Source organism: Acipenser ruthenus, chromosome 28 (genome assembly GCF_902713425.1).
Source record: "Acipenser ruthenus chromosome 28, fAciRut3.2 maternal haplotype, whole genome shotgun sequence".
In the NCBI taxonomy this organism is placed as follows: domain Eukaryota; kingdom Metazoa; phylum Chordata; class Actinopteri; order Acipenseriformes; family Acipenseridae; genus Acipenser; species Acipenser ruthenus.
The window spans coordinates 4,569,221-4,594,813 of NC_081216.1; the positions used below are offsets into that span (position 1 = coordinate 4,569,221).

Here is a 25,593-nt window from a genome sequence, read left to right on the forward strand (position 1 = left end):
AATTCTTCTAGGTACACTTGCACTCAGTTTTTGAAGGAACTCGGCAGGTAGGTTGGCCCAAACATCTTGGAGAACTAACCAAAATAGAATATTGTAGGTTATATTCAAAATAAAGACATGTATTGTAAAAGGCGGTTCTAGTGTTAATGAAATTTAACTTTTAGATGTTCCACAAACACACACACACACACATATACAGACGTGCTCAAATTTGTTGGTACCCTTACAGCTCATTGAAATAATGCTTCATTCCTCCTGAAAAGTGATGAAATTAAAAGCTATTTTATCATGTATACTTGCATGCCTTTGGTATGTCATAGAATAAAGCAAAGAAGCTGTGAAAAGAGATGAATTATTACTTATTCTACAAAGACATTCTAAAATGGCCTGGACACATTTGTTGGTACCCCTTAGAAAAGATCATAAATAATTGGATTATAGTGATATTTCAAACTAATTAGTTTCTTTAATTAGTATCACACATGTCTCCAATCTTGTAATCAGTCATTCAGCCTATTTAAATGGAGAAAAGTAGTCACTGTGCTGTTTGGTATCATTGTGTGCACCACACTGAACATGGACCAGAGAAAGCAAAGGAGAGAGTTGTCTGAGGAGATCAGAAAGAAAATAATAGACAAGCATGGTAAAGGTAAAGGCTACAAGACCATCTCCAAGCAGCTTGATGTTCCTGTGACAACAGTTGCAAATATTATTAAGAAGTTTAAGGTCCATGGAACTGTAGCCAACCTCCCTGGGCACGGCCGCAAGAGGAAAATCGACCTCAGATTGAACAGAAGGATAGTGCGAATGGTAGAAAAAGAACCAAGGATAACTGCCAAAGAGATACAAGCTGAACTCCAAGGTGAAGGTACGTCAGTTTCTGATCACACCATCCGTCGCTTTTTGAGCGAAAGTGGGCTCCATGGAAGAAGACCCAGGAGGACTCCACTTTTGAAAGAAAAACATAAAAAAGCCAGACTGGAATTTGCTAAAATGCATATTGACAAGCCACAATCCTTCTGGGAGAATGTCCTTTGGACAGATGAGTCAAAACTGGAGCTTTTTGGCAAGTCACATCAGCTCTATGTTCACAGACGAAAAAATGAAGCTTTCAAAGAAAAGAACACCATACCTACAGTGAAACATGGAGGAGGCTCGGTTATGTTTTGGGGCTGCTTTGCTGCGCCTGGCACAGGGTGCCTTGAATCTGTGCAGGGCACAATGAAATCTCAAGACTATCAAGGCATTCTGTAGCAAAACGTACTGCCCAGTGTCAGAAAGCTCTGTCTCAGTCGCAGGTCATGGGTCCTCCAACAGGATAATGACCCAAAACACACAGCTAAAAGCACCCAAGAATGGATAAGAACAAAACATTGGACTATTCTGAAGTGGCCTTCTATGAGTCCTGATCTGAATCCTATCGAACATCTATGGAAAGAGCTGAAACTTGCAGTCTGGAGAAGGCACTCATCAAACCTGAGACAGCTGGAGCAGTTTGCTCAGGAAGAGTGGGCCAAACTACCTGTTAACAGGTGCAGACGTCTCATTGAGAGCTACAGAAAACGTTTGATTGCAGTGATTGCCTCTAAAGGTTGTGCAACAAAATATTAGGTTAGCGGTCCCATCATTTTTGTCCATGCCATTTTCATTTGTTTTCTTATTTACAATATTATGTTGAATAAAAAATCAAAAGCAAAGTCTGATTTCTATTAAATATGGAATAAACAATGGTGGATGCCAATTACTTTTGTCAGTTTCAAGTTATTTCAGAGAAAATTGTGCATTCTTCGTTTTTTGTGGAGGGGTACCAACAAATTTGAGCACGTCTGTATATATAAATACTAAGTAGTAAAACTTGTACTTAGTAGAAAATATATTTTATATAATTTTGTGTGTGTGTGCGTGCGTGTGGGTTGTGTTTCCAAGTCTCGCCAGAAAAAAAAGTGGCACTGCCTATCAAAACAAGCTCAAACAAGCCCACTCCATTTCAGAGGGAGGGGAGTGGGGGTGTTTATACAAATTCCATAATTTTTACACCAGTCAATTTATTTATTTATTTATTTATTTCTTAGCTGACACCCATATCCAGGGCGACTTACAATTGTTACAAGATATCACATTATTTTACATGGAATTACCCAATTATACAGTTGGGTTTTTACTGGAGCAACCTAGGTAAAGTACCTTGCTCAAGGGTACAGCAGCAGTGTCCCCACCGGGGATTGAACACACGACTCTCCGGTCAAGAGTCCAGTCAATCACACAACCTGCGACTCTCAAAAAATTACAGCAACTTTTTAAAAATACAAGCCCAATTCCGCTTATTATAAGCAGACTTGGCAACTGTGGTGCTTGCATGTGTGTGTGTGTTGGAAAGGTAACCAGACAAACAAGTAGCTAATGCGTGGCGTAATTCAGAATGTGCACGACAACACGTGAATTCATTTCTCTTGTTAAATGTTTTTATCTTCATGGCAACGCATGAAGCTCTCCTCACGATATTCAGAGTCGTTCTTTTCCTAATTAATACTCAATTCATAGTCATTTAGTGGAGGGGATATTTAAATATCCCCTCCACTAAATGACTATGAATTGAGTAATCTGCATTGGTACAGACAATTTTTTTTCCTAAATCAGAACTGCATAGCAACGCATTTCCTGAGAAGTACGGCAAACACGTTGTGAGGAAAACTGTAATGACTTGTGCATGTAAACGCCACCATTGTATTCTTGATTGAGTGTTTTGAAGTTCTGTATGTTTTATAGTTATGTGTTAAATCAAGTTTATTTAACATGTCTCATTTTAGATGAAGTGCAGAGAACATCTGCTTCAGCTCAGTTACACAGGATTGAAAAGCATGTTTTTTTTTCAGCCTCAGCTATAAGTCTATTTTAATTGAAGCCACAGCTCTTAAATTTTCTTTTCTTTTTCTTTGTCTGGAAAACACACTTACTCCCAGAGGAGAGGCAACAGCTGCAGCTGTATGGACTAAAGTTCAAATGGTAGAGCTCTAGCACTATGCGTTATGCATGGTCCATTTTCTGAAATATGACTAATAAATTACACCTATTAAAATTAATGGCAATACTGCTTTCATTCAACCCTCCCCTTTGAGGGAATTTGAGTTAATACACCAAACTTCTCAGCTGGGAGTATTGCAATGGCCATTATAACGATTACACTATCATTTAAAATCACTTTGAGACTGGACTCTCTTTCGATATTTTAACCCGCTTGTTGCACTGCATTGAGCTTGAATGAACTAACTAAAGGCGGCATTGAATATACAATAAGATTACAGTCTTTAGACTGGACAAGAGAGGACGTTATTCTAGAAAGGTAGCCTGTTGTCTCAAAATGCACTATTGATATAGCTCTTATATGAGAAGTGGTCTTTCCTTGTTTTAAGATTCTGGCTTTAAAAAAGTCAGGTAGGTGCAAATTCCGCTCTTTATAATATTTATAAATCATAATATTTCTATACTGCATAGCAACGGTATTAAATAGAAACCTTTTGATTTCATGTTTTTATTTTATATTCACCAGCGTGACATTATCAGGAGCCTATTATATTCTGTCTGGGACATTTCAATGTGGTGATAGTAAGCAGAGGATTGCACTAACAGGAGTGATAAGCAGGTTATTCAAAAGATAAGGCCTTCGACAGGTTTGAAAACTCAAAATGTTTGTATCAATTAACAGCTGACAGTTTGCACTTAATATAAAACAATGTCATGCTTGTACAGCTGTTTTCTGTAGCATTGGACTTGAGGAGGAAACCTGACAGAGATTCTACATCTGTTTGTTTTTTATTTGTCAAAACAGACACTTCTGTATTATTAACGAAGGAACTGGTACTTATGTAGTTTCAACAAGGGCTCTAGTACTAGACAACTGGAAATGGTGTGTTGCAGTTGAGTGCAGTGCTAACCCACCTTCTTGGCAGAGCAACACACTAAACGGCTGAATCAGCCTATTCCCTGACATTCTTTTCTATCTCAGTGCACAAATTATGAGCCTCGCTCTCGCAGCTAATTTCCTTCTATTTCAGCTTGTGCCATGAAATAGGATTAGACCATAGTGATTTGTTAACTATAGTAAGAACTCTCACTACAGGAAGTATTTGGTGACTGTGAGTGTCCCCACAATGCCCTGCAAGGAAGCCTCAAGCTTGCCTTGACACAGCATATATGTACACAGTATTTTCTGCTCCTGCCCTGAACACGTACAAGCAAAAAACATATCAAAACATATTTTAAAAAGTTGACACTAACATGCTGAAAAAAAAGTAAATAAAATTCAGTTTAACTTGAATTCATAACAGTACTGGCCCCATAGATACAGACGTGCTCAAATTTGTTGGTACCCCTCCACAAAAAATGAAGAATGCACAATTTTCTCTGAAATAACTTGAAACTGACAAAAGTAATTGGCATCCACCATTGTTTATTCCATATTTAATAGAAATCAGACTTTGCTTTTGATTTTTTATTCAACATAATATTGTAAATAAGAAAACAAATGAAAATGGCATGGACAAAAATGATGGGTCCGCTAACCTAATATTTTGTTGCACAACCTTTAGAGGCAATCACTGCAATCAAACATTTTCTGTAGCTCTCAATGAGACGTCTGCACCTGTTAACAGGTAGTTTGGCCCACTCTTCCTGAGCAAACTGCTCCAGCTGTCTCAGGTTTGATGGCTGCCTTCTCCAGACTGCAAGTTTCAGCTCTTTCCATAGATGTTCGATAGGATTCAGATCAAGACTCATAGAAGGCCACTTCAGAATAGTCCAATGTTTTGTTCTTATCCATTCTTGGGTGCTTTTAGCTGTGTGTTTTGGGTCATTATTCTGTTGGAGGACCCATGACCTGCGACTGAGACAGAGCTTTCTGACACTGGGCAGTACGTTTTGCTCCAGAATGCCTTGATAGTCTTGAGATTTCATTGTGCCCTGCACAGATTCAAGGCACCCTGTGCCAGGCGCAGCAAAGCAGCCCCAAAACATAACCGAGCCTCCTCCATGTTTCACTGTAGGTATGGTGTTCTTTTCTTTGAAAGCTTCATTTTTTCGTCTGTGAACATAAAGCTGATGTGACTTGCCAAAAAGCTCCAGTTTTGACTCATCTGTCCAAAGGACATTCTCCCAGAAGGATTGTGGCTTGTCAATATGCATTTTAGCAAATTCCAGTCTGGCTTTTTTATGTTTTTCTTTCAAAAGTGGAGTCCTCCTGGGTCTTCTTCCATGGAGCCCACTTTCGCTCAAAAAGCGACGGATGGTGTGATCAGAAACTGACGTACCTTCACCTTGGAGTTCAGCTTGTATATTTTTGACAGTTATCCTTGGTTCTTTTTCTACCATTCGCACTATCCTTCTGTTCTATCTGGGGTCGATTTTCCTCTTGCGGCCGCGCCCAGGGAGGTTGGCTACAGTTCCATGGACCTTAAACTTCTTAATAATATTTGCAACTGTTGTCACAGGAACATCAAGCTGCTTGGAGATGGTCTTGTAGCCTTTACCTTTACCATGCTTGTCTATTATTTTCTTTCTGATCTCCTCAGACAACTCTCTCCTTTGCTTTCTCTGGTCCATGTTCAGTGTGGTGCACACAATGATACCAAACAGCACAGTGACTACTTTTCTCCATTTAAATAGGCTGAATGACTGATTACAAGATTGGAGACATGTGTGATACTAATTAAAGAAACTAATTAGTTTGAAATATCACTATAATGCAATTATTTATTATCTTTTCTAAGGGGTACCAACAAATGTGTCCAGGCCATTTTAGAATATCTTTGTAGAATAAGTAATAATTCATCTCTTTTCACAGCTTCTTTGCTTTATTCTATGACATACCAAAGGCATGCAAGTATACATGATAAAATAGCTTTTAATTTCATCACTTTTCAGGAGGAATGAAGCATTATTTCAATGAGCTGTAAGGGTACCAACAAATTTGAGCACGTCTGTAAGTTTACCATGGTAAAAGCTTTGCAAAATGTAGTAAAAGTATAGGCAAACGTTGTAAACCCGGGTAAAACTCTATATAGTATACTCCTTAGTATAGAGTACTGATCTGTATTAAAATACTGTCCAATTTTACCTAGATAAGAAATTGTAATGGACAGCCTTCAACAAATGCACATTTTTTACTTTAACATTTTTTTTGTATATAGTGTAACACAGCCTTACGGCTGAGGTTCGTTTTGCCCTTTTAAAACACAGGCCTAGACACCAGAATTGCACTTTAGCACTTGCGTGCACTTTTCACACGAAACACAAATAAACAAAACAAAAGCCTCACTCCCACATGGAGTACTAACTAAACTTTGAACAGTCCTTACACCAATACACTGAACAGCCATGCTGTTTACCAGTCACAAAACATTCACGTTATAACACCAACAAAAAAGTTTACACACAACCGTTTGTTTGTTTGTTTGTTTGTTTGTTTGTTTGTTTGTTTGTTTTAAACCTCACAGGTCTCTTCACACTGACTGGAGACTGCCCAGGACAAACATTTCTGCCCTGTTAAATACCTGCCTGCTAATCACAGGCAGGTGACATTCATTAATCTTTACAGCCAGGTGTACTTCATCCTGGCCCCTTCCCTTGGCATTCTGCGGAATTCCCGTAAGAATAGCGTGCAGCGCTTATATGTGCATCTGCAAAGTTTAACACGTCTTTTTAACGTGCTTCAATGAAAAATTAAGAAAACTGTATTGTAAAAGTGTATGCAGTTTTGTTTTCTAATGGCAGATGGCAGCAGTCCCTAAGAAATGTGCTTGACAGACCGGGTCATCTGTATATACACAGCTGAGAGTGAAAAATAGACGCCTGTGTATCTACAGAGAATACAACAAGGAGATTTCTTTATTTATTTGTTGGTGTTACAGGTTGTAAGGAAACCTTGTCAGGTTTGGTACTGGTCAAAATTACCTATTTATTTATTGTACCTACACTTCATAGATAATAATTCATATAATAGCGCTATACACCCGTGCCTGAAACTGGGGAAGATACTGTATATGACGTGATTGACGTGATGTATATGTGCTAAAGACGTTAGCATTGATGAGGGTTTAAAGTGCGTCTGCTTTGACACAAAAAAAAAATTCTAAAAAGTGATAATGTTACTATAATGCTGCCATTGTAAAAAAAAAAATATGTTATTTATACTTATATAATGCTGCCATTGGAAAAAAAGTTGTTATGTTGTGATCTATATAATTCTACAATTGTAAACACATTGTTATTTTGTTATTTAAGTTCTACTGAAGTACTTATTTCCGTTTATCATAATCACAACAAAAATATGTGTATTTAAAAAAAAATAACAAAAAGTGTTTTGAAAACAGACCATGTTGCTTATTTGAGGGCTAAGAATGAAAAATCTGCACAAAAAGGAGCATTTTCAACATGGAAATTGCCAAAATAAATGGGGCAGCTGGGTGGTTAACAACCTTCCAAAGGAATCCAACATTAAATAACTGACAAAGAGATCCTTAAAGAGTAAGTAATGAGGTTCAGAAAAATAGTTATATAGAGAGTTATATGTCCCCAGGTTTTGCTACAACTGTTTAAATAATGTACCTGTAATCTTTTTTTCATTGTTAATGTGAAGATATTGTGGTCCAAGTGTCTGCCACAGGAAGTAGTCAGGAGACACAAGTAAAGGGCAGCAGTGTGGAGTGGTGGTTAGGGCTCTGGACTCTTGATTGGAGGGTCATGGGTTCAATCCCTGGTGGGGGACTGCTGCTGTACCCTTGAGCAAGGTACTTTACCTAGATTGCTCCAGTAAAAACCCAACTGTGTATAAATGGGTAATTGTATGTAAAAATAATGTGTAAAAAAAAAAAAAAAAAAAATTAATAATGTAATTGTATGTAAAAATAATGTGATATCTTGTAACAATTTTAAGTCGCCCTAGATAAGGGCGTCTGCTAAAAAATAAATAATAATAATAAAGTGCAATGACAGGTTTTTATTGCGGCCTTTGGTGCATTAAAAAATTGTCAGATAATTTGGCACAAATCTTGTTAAAAACAAAAACAAAAAAACGAAACAAAACAAAAACAAAAAAAGGCTCTTAGTCTATCATAATCAGGACACTTTGTATCCTTCTGATATTCACTTTTCAAAACAATAAATCAATGTCTATTCACAGGGTTACTCTTTCCCAGGTTTTGTCAGAACCTCCCTCTCCCTGGTATGAGGCCATCATAAGTATTTATACCTGTCCAAATGACTAACCTTCCCTTGGACTAGTCCAATATTTTAACACAAAAATACTTAAAATCATTCTTCAAAATAATATATATTACATTTAAATACATGGATTTGTCACTTCAATTACTTTCCTTTAGTTTTTAAATCTTGGTAAATATACTACAGTGCTCCCTCGCTATAACGGGTCTCGGGGGACACACAATATGAGCGTTATAACTGAAGAGCGTGGAGGATGGGAGGGGTGGGGGGCACCACGGGACACACAACAACACACATCTGACTAAAATACAAAATAAAATAACTCCCTCTCTATAATGCACATATAGTGAAGCAAAATTTTCGTAACTTTCCGTGAATTAACCATGCATAAGCACCATGTAATCAACGCTATATTTATTACAAAAAAAAAAAACATTCCCACTCATGGATCAATTTAATTAGCAGTTTTTAAACTAGAAATAGCCTGGCTAAACGGCGGTTGGGAGTTCAGTTCAAAGCGACAGACAAGCAAACCAAGTGTGAGAAGAAGAGCGAGTCGGGCGATGGGAAGAGGGAATGGGGTCGCCCCCAGGTTCGGCTGCCAGAGCGGGGCTGAAGCATTTCGTCTCCCGGAGAAAAGCAGCAGTTCCTCTTGCAGCAAAAAAAGTAAATACATTAGGAAAGATAACCATGTAATAGGCCTAATATTTATTTAGTTATAAAACAAATGCTGAATAAGATGTCTTTGTTATAAAGTGCCAGCGCAGCTTTTCTTCAGTTCAGATACTGTATCAAAAGGACAGAAACGGAAGTTAGACCGAGAAGTTGTTTACAGTTTGAACAACACCGATAATGTATTTACTGTAGAAATATTGCATGAATCACTAGTATAGTGAATTGGGGGAGGGAGCACTGTATAGCTATAATTATAATATAACTCACAGTTTTAAGTCACCCCATTGACTAACATGGGCGTGCTAATAGCCATAAAAATCTGTGCACGCACTTCCAAGATGGCGGTGCCCATACCCTCTCATCATGCCGGTTACTCTGCATTTAAACCACTGTAGTAGCAGCATTTTTTAAATGTAAGCAATCAATTTCATTTATTTTTACCCTAGTAAAAACACCTGACTTTCAACTCTATGAAGTCACTGGTAACAAGTCATGTTACTGTACAGAATATGTGCACCTATTCTCCACAACAAACACAAGCAGTTACGGCGTTTAGGTTAAATCAAACATATTGCAAACCAGAGACAATGCATCACCACTCACCCCAACAGGTAAGTTATCACGGTTCTTTCTTTTACTCACAGCAATTTGTTTGGTTGTTCTGTTTTCAGGTTTACACAGGTTAATAACAGTTAAAAGAAACTTTTTTTTTCCACAGCGTCCTTAGGTTATACGGTAAAACAGGTGTTTATTTTCTCTCCATCACAGTTAACATCCTGACAACCTTTTACACTTACAACTTTAAAGTCTGTTTCAAAGCTCTTTTCAAAATATCTGCTCTAGTGCACTGAAGTTTGAGATCTGTCCTCTAAATCACTGCCTCTAAATCACTGCATGAAGAGCGATAAAAACATTTTCTGGCTTTTCCGTTCCATACCACATCATGGATCGTTATTTCTGTTACCTGTTTGACAATGTGGACAATAATCCTTAGACTATCAGAACAACAGAGCGGACATTTTGAAAAGAGCTTTGAAACAGACTTTAAAAAGTTGTAAGTGTAAAAACTTGTCAGATATTTTCAATGAAAATAAATATTACAGGTATGTTATTTAAAAAGTTGTAGCAACACTTGGGGACTTGTAATGTTATATATTCGGAACCCCACTACTTACTCTTTAAGATAACCAATAAATACAGTACTCCTCCTTATTACACATAACAAAATGTGGCTGTTGTACCGCAATATATAGTACTATTTACTATCAATATGCGTTAACCATGAATTAACCAAATGAGTGAATTATTGAATCGTAAAATATCAATGGAGCACTGTAGATTCAGGGGCTTCTACAGAAGATATCATGAAAATGGTATGCTGTATTAGGGTATACCCAAGACCAGTCTGTCTTTCCTGTGTTGACATACAGTACAGTTATTATTATAACTGTATGAGGATCTAAAACTTTAAAAGACTAGGGAGAGAAATGGAAGGGAAGGGCAGTTAACAGAGTTTAATGTAACACATGCACACACATATTCTGTTCTTTACCTTCTTCCTCCAGGTGTTCTCTGCTCCCTGCAGTTGGTTGCAGCGGTCGGCCAGAGACACTCGGAAAGCATCGCTCAGCTGGCTGTTGCTTTTATACTTCTGGGCCTCATCGGCAGTCATCAGCTTAGCCAGCCTGACAAGAAAGAGGAGAGTCTGACTCATGGAGGAAAAACAGAGATGCCACAGCTCATGGCCTGTCTAACAACATTTCCTTTGGGTGGCTGGGCCAGGAATATATATTACTGCTGCATGAACCAAAGGCTATAAACACACACTAACGGAAATCAGAATCATGGAAATGTAGCGAGAGACAGACAGACAAGAAACTCTTTTCTCAGATTCTCTTATAACATATAAAAAATATCCTACCTGTTCTTTAACAATCCTCCTTGGTTCGAGTCAAAAGAATCATTGAGCTCCTCCGTCTCTGAAGTTGGTGAATTGACGGTGGGTTCTTCTGTCACCATCTTGCTCTCCTCAGGTTCAGCAGGGGGCTCCTTGAGTTTCTTTTCCACAGTTATGGGGGACTGTGGTGGCATTTCTTGCAGGTCTTCTTTGGAGTCTGACAGACTCGATTTGTTTCTCTGCTGTCGCCATGGGGTGTGGGCAGACTTTGCGGTGGTTGTTTCTGACGTAAATACATCTGTGTGTTTTGACTCTGAAGAGAGATCAGTCTTGCTGGCAGTGTGCTCGTCTTCCACCTCTCCCGATGGCTGAGTCGGGGGCTTTGTATCAACGCTTGATTTTTGCTCCCTCTGACGTCTCCAGGGGACCCCTTGATTCGGGGTCCCTTCTTTGTGATCAGTCTGCGTACCAAAAGAAACGTCGTAAATGTAACTCTCTGATTCAGGACTCTCCTTTTTGGCTTCCGGGCTGGTTTCTAGATCTGAGCTCATTGTTCGCTTTTTCAAAATGCCTTTGATTTCGCGAGACTCCGAATCTTTCTGAGGAGGAGTCTGTGGGGTCAGGCCTTTGATGGCTTCTGTGTTTTTGGCTACTTCGCTGGCTGGCTTTTCAACTTGACTTGCTTCCATCGAGCGGCTAACTTTGCTAGGTTTTAAGCTGACTGAAAGCATTTGCAGTCTGTTTGGGAGGTGCATGGATAATTGAAGAGGTGGCAGCTGCACTGGGTTTTTCTGGAGCTAGAATAAATCAAAAGGCAATCAATGAGAACATGCTGGAAAAGGCCTCTTTAGAATAGCAATATGAACTAATATGAACTTTTCCATAATATTACATTTTCCATAAGCAAAGAAAATGCTCCCCTAATTCAAATAATTTAAACTCATATTCCTTTTCCACAAACCTCATTAGTAACTTTAAAATAATAAGGTATTTAGAAACTGTAGTTGAGGCCAAACCATGCCTGTGGTAAAGCAGTCCTATACTGCATAAGAATTTAGCACTGGGCCAACTCTTTTTCTTATCCTTCTTTTGTACATAAAATTGACTTGGATATTAGTTCCAAAAGTAATAACAGTAGTTAAAAATAACAGAAAGAATTGAGTACACCCTACCTAGCAGGCAGTGCTATTTGTTGTGTTTGTCTTAAATTCTTTGATCTGAAAGAGCCTCACTTCATAGGAAACACACAATTACATGACTCATAGGAGACACAGCGATTGGGAAGGAGTTCCTTTGGAGACACTGAAATATATAATTGTCTGTGAAGTTCGTCTCTTTCATAATCCTTAAGGCAAACATAGTGAACTGCACTGCATTCAAGACATTAGCTTTATGCCCTTTAATCCATTTTTGGTGATCCATGATGAAGTAACTTTCTTGTACCTGCATTCTATTCCTATTTATTTACTAAGAGGCAATTTAAATAAAGTTAAATGGAAATTACAACATATCTGTTTGTAATCCACAAAATATCTGTAATGCGTACTTGCCTTTACTTGTTATAGCTGACTGAATGCTTTGTCTGCTGTGCTGCAGATACAGGCACATTGTGCCAATTCGGATCACCATTACAGTGCGATAGAAACTCGGAAGGCTCCATTGAAAAGTCAACAGCAAGATTTTCCTTTTGCTCCTAAAACCTGTGTGGACACCTGCTTGAACTGTAAGCAAAACAATTGTCATCTAATTTATTTCCTGTCTCGTGAAGTCAGTCAGTGTGATGCCCAGAATTGTACTATTTTATGTTTGGATGCAACTATGTAGAGATCCAATGCCTATCAATGGGCCATTATACCCTAGGAGGCAAGCTGCAGTTTGACAACTGCAGGGGGGCTCTGAAAAGGAGTTCAAACAATTGTTTTGTTTAACATCCCTCTCTCAAATTCGGTTGCAGATTGTATTATGCACACATTTAGAGATGAACTCTTGCATGCACTACACTCATTATCCAGGAATCTGTGAAGTAGAGGATAGCGCCTTTTATTCATGGCAAAAGAGCAAAGACACATTCTACCCACGATAGAGCTAACAAGAAACCAGAATCTAAATATGTACTTATATTTTGTACATATCTATGTAAAGAAGAGGATGTTGGTGGTCGGTAGGAAGCCACTTCACCACTAATTCCTAGCTCTGGATATCGTTGGGGGAGTAGGTGGTTCTGTCCCGTCCATCAACAGCCTACGTGGTGTGTTCTTTCACAGAACAGACCCTGTGCCAAGTTTATCTGTGCACTGCAGAGCTTAAAGATCTAATTTCACTTGAAGGGGGGGGGAGGACTAATGCTCTGGCCAAATACTCCAAGTGTGACTCACCTGCCCCAGGCCCGATGACAGGGCCTGTGCAGAACATACATTTTCTAACCGTTAAGCTCTATAAACATCTTCAAATAATTCAAGGTTATTGCATGAAGTGCTACAGGACACAGCTTTCATTGCCTAATTGAGGAAAGAGCACATAAATCCTAAGAAGTGAGGCCGCAAGGGGATTATAAAGGGTGCCACAAAGATGAAAATCAACTTTTAGAGCATAACAATCCCACACAAATCTTTTTGTACGACAGTTTGAATTATATAAACACTTGGACTACATACTAAGCGCACTGATTGACCAAGACCCATGTAAAATTACCACCACGACTGCACTGCTTGGATCCCATTACCTCACATGCATTTCTAAGTCATCTCATAGCCATTTTATAAGCACAATAATACTCTCCATGTTGTGTGGTCAGTTTTTGCTTACAGTTTACATACTTATTTATTTGATTTTTTGAATTTGTCAGTTGTAAACATGCTAGTTAATGGTATATGACTCAGCATATGTTTGTCACTGAAACAAATACATCTCTCATGGGATTCCTGTGAGATGAATAGTTTGACACAACTTCGCTGCCACAGGAAAGCCAAGCAATCTCACAGGCCAATGCCTAAGAAACATGCTGAAGAATATATGCTGTACAGACTATACACCATGTGAAACACTGCCAAATAGACCTTTAAAGTAGAGGGGGATTTCCCCTCATCAGAAATGTCTTGTAAAAATTGCAGTATAACTGCCATGGAGCATGTCGTGGGTTCAAACCCACGAGACAAGCACCACACCTGAAACACGCCCTGGATGGCTCAAATGCAGCCGTTCATGGGCCAGACCCAGAGCCGTAGGCTCGATGGGTTGGGGTGTCACAAAGTGCCCTGCGCCTGGCTGAGCAGGTCGTGGCGCACTGGCAGCTCCCACGATTGGTCGCTCAGGATCTGCAACAGTGAGGAGAACCAAACTCTCCTGGGCCAGTATGGGGCTATTAAGAGCAACCTGGTCTGGTCCTGCCTGAACTTCTTCAGACATAGCGGGTTTGTTATAGTGAAGTTAGCCTCTGTGTGTGTGTGTGTGTGTGTGTGTGTATATTTATATATAATATATTTTCTACTCCAGGGAGTAGAATATTGCACACCAGAAGGAGTGCTAGATCCCAGGAAGGACGGCTTCCCGCAGAGCAATAGGCCGTGGCGGGACTTCACCAGCACTCAGCTGAAAACACAAGAAAAGCTAGAAATAAACAATTTTACTTCAGTGATTCAATATATAAATTCAACAAAAGCAAAGCTAAAAAATGTGTAGAAAAGGTACCTAGAAAGGTGATAATATATATCAAACGCTCTCTCAAGTATTCAGGCTCAGCTGAAAAGGAAAATGGCACTGTTGTCAGTGTGCGCAGCTCCTTCATGCTCTCGGGGGCGGAGCAGTAGCCACGTCACTCTGCTCTGACGAGAAATCTTGGTTTAAAGTTTCAGGTTCAAGTGTCTTAAAGGGGAAACACCCATTTGTAATGGTTAATATTCCCTACTTGAAAGGGAGCTAGCAAGGAACAACACTTTTACAGGAAGGAGCAATAAAGACCAAGAAACACCAGGCAACTTTTCGAACTTTTCTGGAGGGGACATTTTCAAACAAATTCACGAAGTACCTAAAATTCAGATGGTTAAGATATTGGGTCTTCAATTATTCTCATGGTGAACCTTGATTAAAAATGTTTCATTGCTTCATAAGAAAAATGTGTGTGGTGTCTGGTGTTTCATGGGCTTTTATTGTTCAGCGTAGTTTTACACTATTACATTTATAATCTATTGGCCTCTTCCTCAAAATGAGTCTACTAATGTTAAAGTGGTGTTTAGTTTGAGGGTTGACAACCACTGTTCTAATAAAAGAAGATGTCATGTACCAGCTCAACCTCATCGACGGTTATTGGCTGAGTGCGGTAGCGAGCTCCCTTCTGCCTGCGCTTGGAGTCGCTGGTCTTGGGGTTGGGGGCAGGCTTGCTCTCTGGCTGGGCGAGTTTGTTGAAGAGAGCCAGCTTCTGGCTAAGGCTCAATTTGGAGCTCTCGTCATGCCCTTCTGGTTTCTCTCCCTGGTCTCCAGCATCCAACTTCGACAGCTCAGCCTCAACTTCATCTGCTGCCTTTGGCTTCGGAAGGCTAATATCAAGAGGGAAAAAACAGCTATAAAAAACACATGGTGATTGGTGATGATATAGACTAGACAGGTCTGATCGTAGCTGAGTGCAGGAAAACTGCCCCATTAAATACAAGGTTTCCTTTTTTTTCTTATTAGTAGAATCCAGAGCCTGTAAAAAGATTAACTTAGACTAGACAGGATTGTTTTGAAAAGGATATATCTTAATTGAACTGTTGAATGATTTATGTTTTTTGTTTTCTACTTGTACATATGCTTGTATGCAATCATGTGCAGTTATTGTTTAAACTGACAAACTAAGATTTGCAGTAGCAGGTAATTTGGGAATTACGGTTCAGATGGAGATTATAATCTTTTTTTTTTTTGAGTTCTGGTTTTCATTAAAAGTGCTGTAAAGAAGACTAGTCGTCTCAACAGCGTAGGAACAGAAAAAAGGACCCAGCAGCGAGCATGCCTCCCCTCTCAGTAGAGTTCAGTCCCCATACCCATCTGATCATCGGAGTTTTCCTTTTTAGAATGCCTGGTTGTAGGTTTCAGGTGATGAATTGCGTGGTGGTTTTGTGATGTGACCTACTGTCCAATGAAGGCTAAATTGAGACCAGACTCTTCAATAAACCCAGACCGAGAACTATATTTGCATGCCTATATTTGCATGCTTATAACCTTCAGTTTGCAAGCGTGTTGTGTTACTGTCAGTGCTACACGATTGGTTGAGACAAGCAGTATTTTGAAAGTTGAAAGCCAGCTGAGAATTCTCCAGACTTTTTTATATTTTGGAGATTTTTCATCATTCATCACCATCATCATCATTATCATCATTCTGAGATTCTGATCTTGAGCTCTGAAAAATTTTGGTTTCCTGTCAGTGTAACACTCATTGTGGTCCCTATTGGCGTAAGGAAGTAATTTTCCTCTCGATCCTGTGGATGAGACTAATGCTATTTGTGGTCCCCACTGGACAAAAAGGAACGCACATTTTTTCTGAGAATTAGCTATACTGAAGGATAGCCTATATATTTGGTAAAAGTAAAACATTAATAAATATTGTCAATATAAATCAATACATAGACATTTCTTTCTTTATCTATCTTGGTATTTATTTATTTATTTTTCAATATCATATAAACACTGACATTTAATACTGTATGAAAGGAAAATAAATACTCAACAGTTCTTGTTCAATTGTATATTAGTGAAGATTACATATAGGTTTACATCATGTTTTCATATATTTTTACTTTCAAATTAAAAAATACATTGTAACGACCCAGACAATTGTGTTGTTGCAGGACTTGTTGTCTGTTCAGTTTGTCTTGTCTGTCTTTTATGTTACATGTATTTGTAAGGGGAACGGGTCACACCGTTGCTTAGCATGGGAAGGGGGAGTGAGTGAATGAGTGGGGAGAATGTGCGTTGTTGTTTTCAGGGATTGCAGAGCATGGATGTGACAGCTGATAAGCCAGACAGCGGCGGGAAACGACGGGAGGTTATATAATAGGGGGTGAACGTGACTGTGTGAGCGTGTGAGCTGTGACTGGACAGAATATGCAGTGAAAGTGCCAAGACTAAAACGCAGGGTTATTATTTTGGTGCCGTGAATTCCGGCCCCTGAGAGGAATTATCTGTAGTTTCAAATAAAACAAACATTTTGAGAATTCAACACCGTCTCCCTGAGTACTACTTCCTAAACATGAAAGCATTACAACATACTAAATGAACGGATCAAGCTTATTATGATAGATTGCAAAATCAGGTGAAAGTTTTCAATACAATCAGGATAATACATAATCATTATTTACAAAATCTTGTTTGTCTCGTTGCTTTTCAAAAACTTTAACTTTACTGCTATACTACTTGCAAATGTTGTGAAATGGAAGGACAAACTTTGTGGCGTGAAAGCTAGGGCATCTGCATTGCAAGCTGAAATGTATAGCGGCGGCAGGTTTTAATATCAAATACATCTTGTTCACAAATAAAATAAAATAAAAATCAAGATTTAGATACAGCTTCAGTTTATAAATGGGGGGAGGGGGTGCCTTAGCTTTTATTTTAATTTACATGATTTGCTGCATGCAGAATGTAGAAAACGAGCGAACGAGGGTACAACATTGTATTAAACAAATATTTAATAAAATCTTTAATAAAGTTATAATAAAAAATAATAAGCAGGACCAACATTCTAATTACTATTTGTAATTGAATTAACATTATTAAAAGGCTAGTCACAGGTATATTGTAATAACAATACTGTGATAATAATAGTAAAATAGGTTTCATTTACAGGGTTTTGCTGTGAAACAATGAAATGGGCTTTTAAATCCTCCATGTCCTTACTTTCTCAAGTGGAATGAAGAACGAGAAAACAACAGCGCAACATTTAAGTGACTAGTTTTTTGTATTGGTGTTAATACAATTACGAATAGTGATTGTAATAAGTTATATCCATCTTAAATATATATATTATAATTTTATTTTACTGTTTATTAGAAGGGGGTAGGGAGCAAAAACAATATCTCTGAAGGGGGGTAGGGAGCAAAAACAATATCTCTGAAGGGGGGCGCGGCAAAAAAAGTTTGGGAACCACTGGCTCAGAAGGAAGGAAAAATGACAATTTGCAAGATTTGCTCTTTGGGGCTTTCCTTTCACGCCAATACTACGAGTTTATCTTATCATCTGAATCGCAAGTAAGTTGATTTTCCTTTAACAATGTATTCTATTAATTTAAATCTGTACCATAGCAGTACATTTACAGCTCTAGCCTAAGTCTTAACTATATTAAACTAAATTAAAATAAAATAAAATAGCACTCAATTAAATAAATGACCTGTTAGTTTAAAGTTTATATAAAAAATGGCCCAATATATCCAACACAGTATTGGCTGTAGTACAACTACTAATTTACACTAATGCATGGCACAGTGTTTTATGCATTATATTAAAAGACTTGCTTCGGCTAACTTCAGATTACATGCAAGTAAACATTTTAATTTATTGTTAAATTGTTATATTAAAGTTGCCTGTAAAACATTAGGTGTCATTAATAAATTCTTGCAAAAAATAGCACTAGTACCAAGTGTAACTTTTAGTTGTATTTCACTACAATTGCATATTATAGCAAACTGGTGTGATTAATCATTTAATTAATCGTCCAGATGTGGTGATGAATTGATTAAAAGAAAATGTCAAGATTAAAACCCCTAATATATAAAGGCAGGATATAAACCATAACTAGTCAGTCATACTTTCACTCCAACTACATAACCGCTGCGCTACACAGATTCACATCTTAACCCTTTCAACAGACTAGGCTACTATTTACATTTACCCTATTCAAACGACAATGCATTGCCTCAATATATGTTGAACATTTTTGCTATTCCCATAATGTGTGTGTGTTATAAGTGAAAAAAGAAGTGATACCTGAAGCAACCTTGGCTGGCACCAAGGTTGCAGGCACAACTGTAAAATCAGCGGGGGTCAAGGTTGCCCCAATTGTTTCTACTAATTTGGCTTGTGTTTTTCAAGCACAATAACAGCAGATCGAACAGTTGTGCCTATTTGGTTGGTGCTGGCCAAGGTTGCCCCAATTGTTTCTTCTAACTTAGCGGTGGTTTTTTTATAAAAGTTAGAAGAAACAAATGGGGCAACCTTGGTCCCCATCGGTTTTACAGTTGTGCCTATTTGCTTTGTGCTGGTCAAGGCTGCCCCAATGGTTTCTTGAAACTTGGCTTGTGTTTTTGATATCTCCACTTTAAATGACTGGGCACTTTTGATAACTTGGCGTTTTTTTTTTCAAATTTCCAATGCGTTTTTGTTTCAGATATATAATTCTGCTGCTATTGTATATATTAGCTGCTGGACTTTCTGGTAAACTAACTATCCCATTAACCTCAGTGGATGTTATATTATGCACTTGCTAATGCTTTTGTACTTTACTGCCTGGGACTGAAGCTTTCTTTTATGTCTGTGACCCATATTGCATCATTTTGTGTTCTATGTTCTCACGGATGTTTGAATGTTAATTAAAATGATCATTAACAACAGTGAGATTTAATTATTATCACTCACATGTGATTTCTGTCGTATGGTACAAGGCAATAAAAGCATACGCAGTTTAACAAGCCTCATGCCCAGCTATGATCAGCAAAGAAAAAAAAAACCTACATAAAGTGCTCAGATAAGGTATCTAATTCAATTTGAAGACGCTTTCTCATTATTATTGATTGGTAATGAAAAAATGTGTAAATTGAAAATAAAGTTAGGAAATCTCATCATTCAATGAACAGATTTTTAACAGGTTGGACCACCCTGTAGTGTATGAACTATCCTTAAGAGTGCAGAAAATATAAACTGTGTTCACAGTGCTGTACTGGGGCATTACCATAGAACTATATAAAACAATATAGGTTATGTAATAACCGCAAACAGATAGACACATGGATCATGTTTCTCACATTTTTATATGGCAGCTCCACAATCGGGAGAATATATATTAAATGCAATTCTGAAGTCTGTAAAACTAGACTATAAAAGTGCCTAATTTTGGTTTGAAACAGGAAAATTAGTGGTTACCATGCACAGGCATGATGGAAAATACTGTAAAGTGACTGCATGGCCGAACATGTATTTAAGAAAAATAAAACCATGCTCAGTTCTTCTCAGTGCTGTGAAAGAGCGGGCTGGAAATGTCCTCTCTGTGCTCCTCTCCCCCACTCCATATATAATTGTCTCGCTCCGCTCCATTCACACTCTCTGTCCCCAACACAGGGCCGGATTAACCAATATGCCAATAACACCATTCGCCATATGCATAGAACCCCCAAAATATGGGCTAGTGTAGGGCCCCCATGTCCTTTAATCCAGCCCTGATATCAAACTGTTCCAATATCAAACTGGGGCTGCTGCCAGTTCCATCTGAAGTCTACAATCCAATCTGCAATCAGACATTATACAAAACTGCCTGTATGTATCACATTTGTATGATAGCTATTTAAAAAAAAAAAAATTACCAGCCATCATTTATTCACATCCGTCATGTTTTGCCTACACATTTTTATCTGTAGTTGGAGATTTAAAACCTGCCTCTCGCATGGGACACACATTAGGTAACTTCAGCATCAGCCCGATTTAGAGTACTGCAAGTCAACAACTCAGGTCTCTCTTCTCAGCAGTCGACGTCCCCCACTCAGAGGAGAAAACCATCGGTCCAGTTCACTCTCTTGAGTTGGATACTATTCGATTTGAAGACTGACTGTCTCCCGATAAAATGGAACGCGTTTGCTCTCTCATTCAGTACTTTGAGATCAACCATTCCATTTCCAAACGGAACCTTCTTTCATCTTCTCGCTCTCTCTACAACAGCAAAAAATCTCAACTCTCACATTAATATTACAGCTGAAGCCCGGAAAGACATTAGGATGTGATCCTCTACTACAGCACTGGAATGGCCTTTCTCTGTTTTATGATGACTTAATTGCTGCCCCCCATGACCTCTCACTCCATATGGATGTTTCTTCTATCAGTTTTGGTGGAATTTTTCTTAATCAATGGTTCTCAGATATCTGGCCTCCAGAAATCAAAAAACGTCCTCCTCAGCTTAAATCCACAGCCTTACTTGAAGTATTCCCTATTGTCGTTGCAGATGATCTTTGGGGCCCATTTTGGCAGAAAAAAATGTATCTTAATCTTTTGTGATAATCAATCTACTGTTCATAGTATTAAAAAAGGCCATTCCTCTTCCCCTCTAATTATGCAACTTCTTCGCCAGCTAGTCTGGTTTTCAGTTATCGATAATTTTATTTTGAAAGCCCAACACTGGATTTCAGTTATCAATAATTTTATTTTGAAAGCCCAGATCACTTCCCAACCTTAGAGACCGATTACGTCTCCTCGCCCTCCGAGAGGAAGGTTCCCACTGGTAAGAGGGGACCCCTGGCCCAAAAACGTAACTACATTTCGTTTTCCATTCTCCTTAAATCTATTCATTTGCACCCGTGTCAGTCTCCACCTTTGGAGAGCAAGCTTGCTCCCAACTTTCGAGTTAGTCATTTACTCAACTTATCAAAGGTGGCTCTTACAGCTGGGGGGGAAGACCCCTGGCCCTCTGTGTTTATTTCTTTATTCTCTTTTCCAGCGCTTTTGTTCTCCCTACCTAGATTGCGAGGCTCGACATGCCGTGCCCGACCTCTCTCGATTAGACGACTCAGTAAGCCAGGGAGACCTTGGTTTGTCCTCTATCCTTCTTTAGTTCCTCGCTTCCCGGCCTGGTGAGGGCGGTTCTCTGAGTAGTCAAGGGGAAACCCCTATTCTGTTGCTAAAGTCACAAGCACTTTGTCTTTATTCTAGTAGCCCCTTTACGCAGGCCTGGCTCCTGCCTTGTGAAAGCAAAACACTAAAGTCCAGGCTGCTGTCCTTATTAAGTCATACAGATAAACAGGCAAGGCACCATTTAAGCACCCTGTGATGGCTATCTGAAAACATTGTTTGGATTTATGGGTCTTCACTATGCAGCACTGTGGCAGAGTGTCCCGCCCCTATTTATTATTATTTGTATTATTGTTTGCGGCGCGGACAACTGCGCCACGTATTTCTTATTATTTATAATTTAAAACCCGTGAGGATGTGTGACTGATCAGCTACTGATTATTTAACTAGCTGACAGTCACGCATCCTTACCAAACGCGTGCAGACAGTGGCCGAGGGGTAATAAGATCATTAACAGCTAGTTAACCCCTCGGCCAGAGTATAAAAACCTGCAGCTGTCCGTGCTGTGGGGTTGAGTGTAGAGAGGAGAGTACCGGGGGAGCAGAGAGAGAGAGCGAGGAGAATATAAAAAGAACAATTGCTATATTTAAAAATATACTTGTTTCTGTTTGTTTGGCCATCGCGCCTTTTTGTTTTGTGTTTTGTTATTGTTTAAATCTTTTGTTTTTGGTTTGTTTATTTAATAAATCCACACTGAGTGCCGTTGCATTCAGCTTCACCCGCCATCCACTGTTTTGGTTCAGTTACTTCCTGGTCCGTGACGTCACCACACCTCACCACTGCAAGCCATCCTGCCACAAGCACTCATCAATTGGTCTGGGTTCAAAGTCAACTACAATCCCTACTGAAAACACTGCCCAACAGAATTTGATTAACAAAAGACATTATCGTTCTCAAACCATGTTTCATATGTTAGAGATTATATTAAGATCTCATATTTATTTTTTTCTTTTCCCTTATCGTTTTATGATGTTTACAACAATTCTAGGTAGTTTGGAGTTGCTCCAATACTTTAATTTTAATATGCAGAATCCTAGTTGCCTTTTGATTACTTCCAAAAATTTCAAGTTATACCTTTCTGGTGTGTTTCTCAATTACTATACCCCCACTCATTTAAGACAATCTTAAAACAGCAGTATATCACAAGAGCTGTTCCAAATCTAATGTAAGCTCTGTATACAGAAGCCAGGGTACCTGTTTGCCACCACCATTTCCTCAGTCGTGATTGGCTGCGTCCGCGAGCGATCGTTGGTACGGCGAATCCGGCGCTCCAGAGCGGCATTGCTGGAGCGAGGCTTCTGGAATGAGGACACCTCGGGGGAAGTTGTCTTCTCCAGCTCCTAGTCAATACAAAAACAAACCAGTGCAGTTAGTCCTGGTCCTCGGTTGCATCGCTAAACTCATTTAAGACAAACTGGGGTGGTGTATTACAAGTACATGTAGTATTTATTTTCATTAAGGTGGCTAAAGTGAAAACAAATAATACCATACATTTTACATGCCAAGCACATCCATTCAATATGGATGTTTGCAGGACTTGCTTTCATATAGTGTTGAACTTTCATGGCTCCTGGAGAGTGAAATCCCTTCAGGAACTTCTTTACTGTAAGTAACCAACCAGCTGCAAGGTGCTTGACCCCAAAGACACTGCTGAGGTGAAATGACCTAGCAAGCGCACATTTTCTGTAAGGCAAGGCAAACTGAGAACTTTCTTTTACCTAGTGTAGCACCAGATGCCGTGTTATAAAATAAAAATGCATATATATTTTAAATTGCATGCCACAGGCAATCCATGTATTATTGAATAAATGGAGAGGGGGGGGGGGGGGATCCAACATGAAACATGTGTTTGTAAGGGTAAGTTATGCAGTACCTCATGGAAATAATTAAAAGTAGTTTAGAGGTTAAAACAGCTAGCATGAAGTCATTCATTTTGACAGCAAGTTTTTGGAGCCTGTAAAAACAACCCGAGGCACTACAAGAGCTGAGCAGAGGTCACTGTGATATGCAAACACATTTCATAAGAGTAACAGGGTGAAGTGTTACATGTGTGGGTCGTCACTGAACAATACTGAGGCAGTATTTCACATCAGTTCCTTTACACTGGTGTCCCAGTAGAAAACTGCACATCAGCATCCTTAACATAATACAGAATACTGTGACTGAGGCTCGAACCCTGGTCTTCTAGTTTTGAGAACAGTGCTCGGTCTACTAAAAGAACCAGGCAGCATGGCAGCGAGACTATATATTATTAAAGTCATACAGCAGAGTGAGTATATTACAGCTGGTTCCCTGCTGTTCCAATACCAGGGTAATGAGTCATACAGATATAACAACATATCAGATCATTTTTTTTACATTGAATACCAGCTAGCTGTGTATGTTCTGTTACCTCCTTGCATAATATTAGAAACATTTCAAACCAATTAAAAACAACTTGAAAAGCATTTTCAAAAATCGATATAGGCACTATTGCATACTTAAGTTAATGTATTACAGATGTGGTTTGGTGCAAGCATCAGCCCAATAATGATTCATAATACCCTATCTTATGAATATTTAACATGGAATTGTATTCTGTTTAATGATATGCAGTACATACCACTAGTGTTGAGAGATCGAGCATTGAAAAACTTCAATGTATGTATGCAAGGCTCCTGAGTGAATATTTTTTGATGCAGAGTTTGATTTATGGAAAGTAATTCTGCAAAGTCTGCTGCTTAATTCAGGTTTAAACATACTTTCTCTTCCATGTACTTATAAACAGAATACTCCATGAAAGTACATAGAGTTCTGTGGTTATTTCACTTGTAAGGAAGGTCATTAACAACCATCCTCATTTGTGGAATCACAACAGGACTCCTTGAACTTTCATGTTGTGTCCTCTATGTAGTAAGTTAATAGATGAAGTACATCTAATGCATGCATATCCATTGCAATGACCTGTGGATTTACAAGGGACAAGGCTCCTATGTGAAAAAGCAGAGATTCCAGCTTGTATTCTAAAACAAAGGGTCAAGTGTCACATATGCCTCTGGCAAATGTTCTGAAACACTGTATGAATTTCCTGTAAAGGTCTGATCACTTACTTTAAACAGGGACATTTTGGCTGCAACAGTTAGCTTCGCTCTGTCATCTGTTTTCACATCAGCTGTAAAACATACAAGGAATGTGTTAGCAAAAAAGCCATTTGAGACCTGTAAAATGGGGGAAAAACAGTGTACAATGGTTATTTCAATACAATTAAAAACCCTGCGGTATAACGTGAAGCAATAAAACATACTTACAGTGACCCCCCACAAAGATGTGGGCCCCCTGTGTAGGCATGGGTAACTGTTTCCACATTCAACCCCACTCCTCATTCTACCCCATGCTCAATAAATAACTTCTTCTGAATTGATAAATGTCCCCTTATCTGTAATAATAATCCCATTAATCCTACCTGTTGTGCTTTTCCACCAGCTATACAGGTATTAATATTTTCATTTTAAAACATGATACCTGGTGCTACACTAGGTTAAAGAAAGTTCTCAGTTTCCATGCCTTAATACTGTCTGAAAGCATGTCAGGCGATAGGAGAGACAGCTGGCTGGTTGAAGAACCACTGTCTGAAATCAAAAACACCATCTGAAACCACGGCTTGGAAACCAAGAATTATTTAACCTAAAGTAGCATCAGATGTTTTAAAACAAAAATACAATACATGTTTACAATAATTTCAAAACTTCACATTTCAGGATTTATGACATTACTTTGTTAGCTACAAATCACTTTACTTGGCTTAGCGTGACTGCTTAATTTGGGGACTTGTCACACTGCAATGTGGTAAGCCTCTTTTAGTAGTCCTTTAATGTCAGTATGTCATAGTGTAAAATGTGACCAGGCAGTCAGCAGTGGACTCCAAGTTATATTTAAATCATGGTGTTCATCTTGACCAATCCGGGCTGTGAGTTTTATCCAGCCACCATCTCAGTTGTGCATTATTTGGCTATGAAACTGAATTAGTATTCCTC

At 38.8% G+C, this 25,593-nt stretch overlaps 1 protein-coding gene across 10 annotated transcripts in view; it reads right to left on the reverse strand.

Annotated features, from left to right (window-relative positions):
- LOC117434865 (supervillin-like) overlaps nucleotides 1-25,593 on the reverse strand; it is a 103,886-nt gene that overhangs the window by 46,456 nt on the left and 31,837 nt on the right. For all 10 annotated transcript variants that reach the window (XM_059003262.1, XM_059003261.1, XM_059003264.1 and 7 more), the window contains 5 exons: nucleotides 24,670-24,731; nucleotides 22,775-22,920; nucleotides 15,066-15,318; nucleotides 10,811-11,583; nucleotides 10,442-10,574 (listed from right to left, as the gene is read on the reverse strand). In XM_059003262.1, the coding sequence (XP_058859245.1) occupies nucleotides 10,442-10,574; nucleotides 10,811-11,583; nucleotides 15,066-15,318; nucleotides 22,775-22,920; nucleotides 24,670-24,731 (1,367 nt within the window). The remainder of the gene's footprint in view (nucleotides 1-10,441; nucleotides 10,575-10,810; nucleotides 11,584-15,065; nucleotides 15,319-22,774; nucleotides 22,921-24,669; nucleotides 24,732-25,593) is intronic.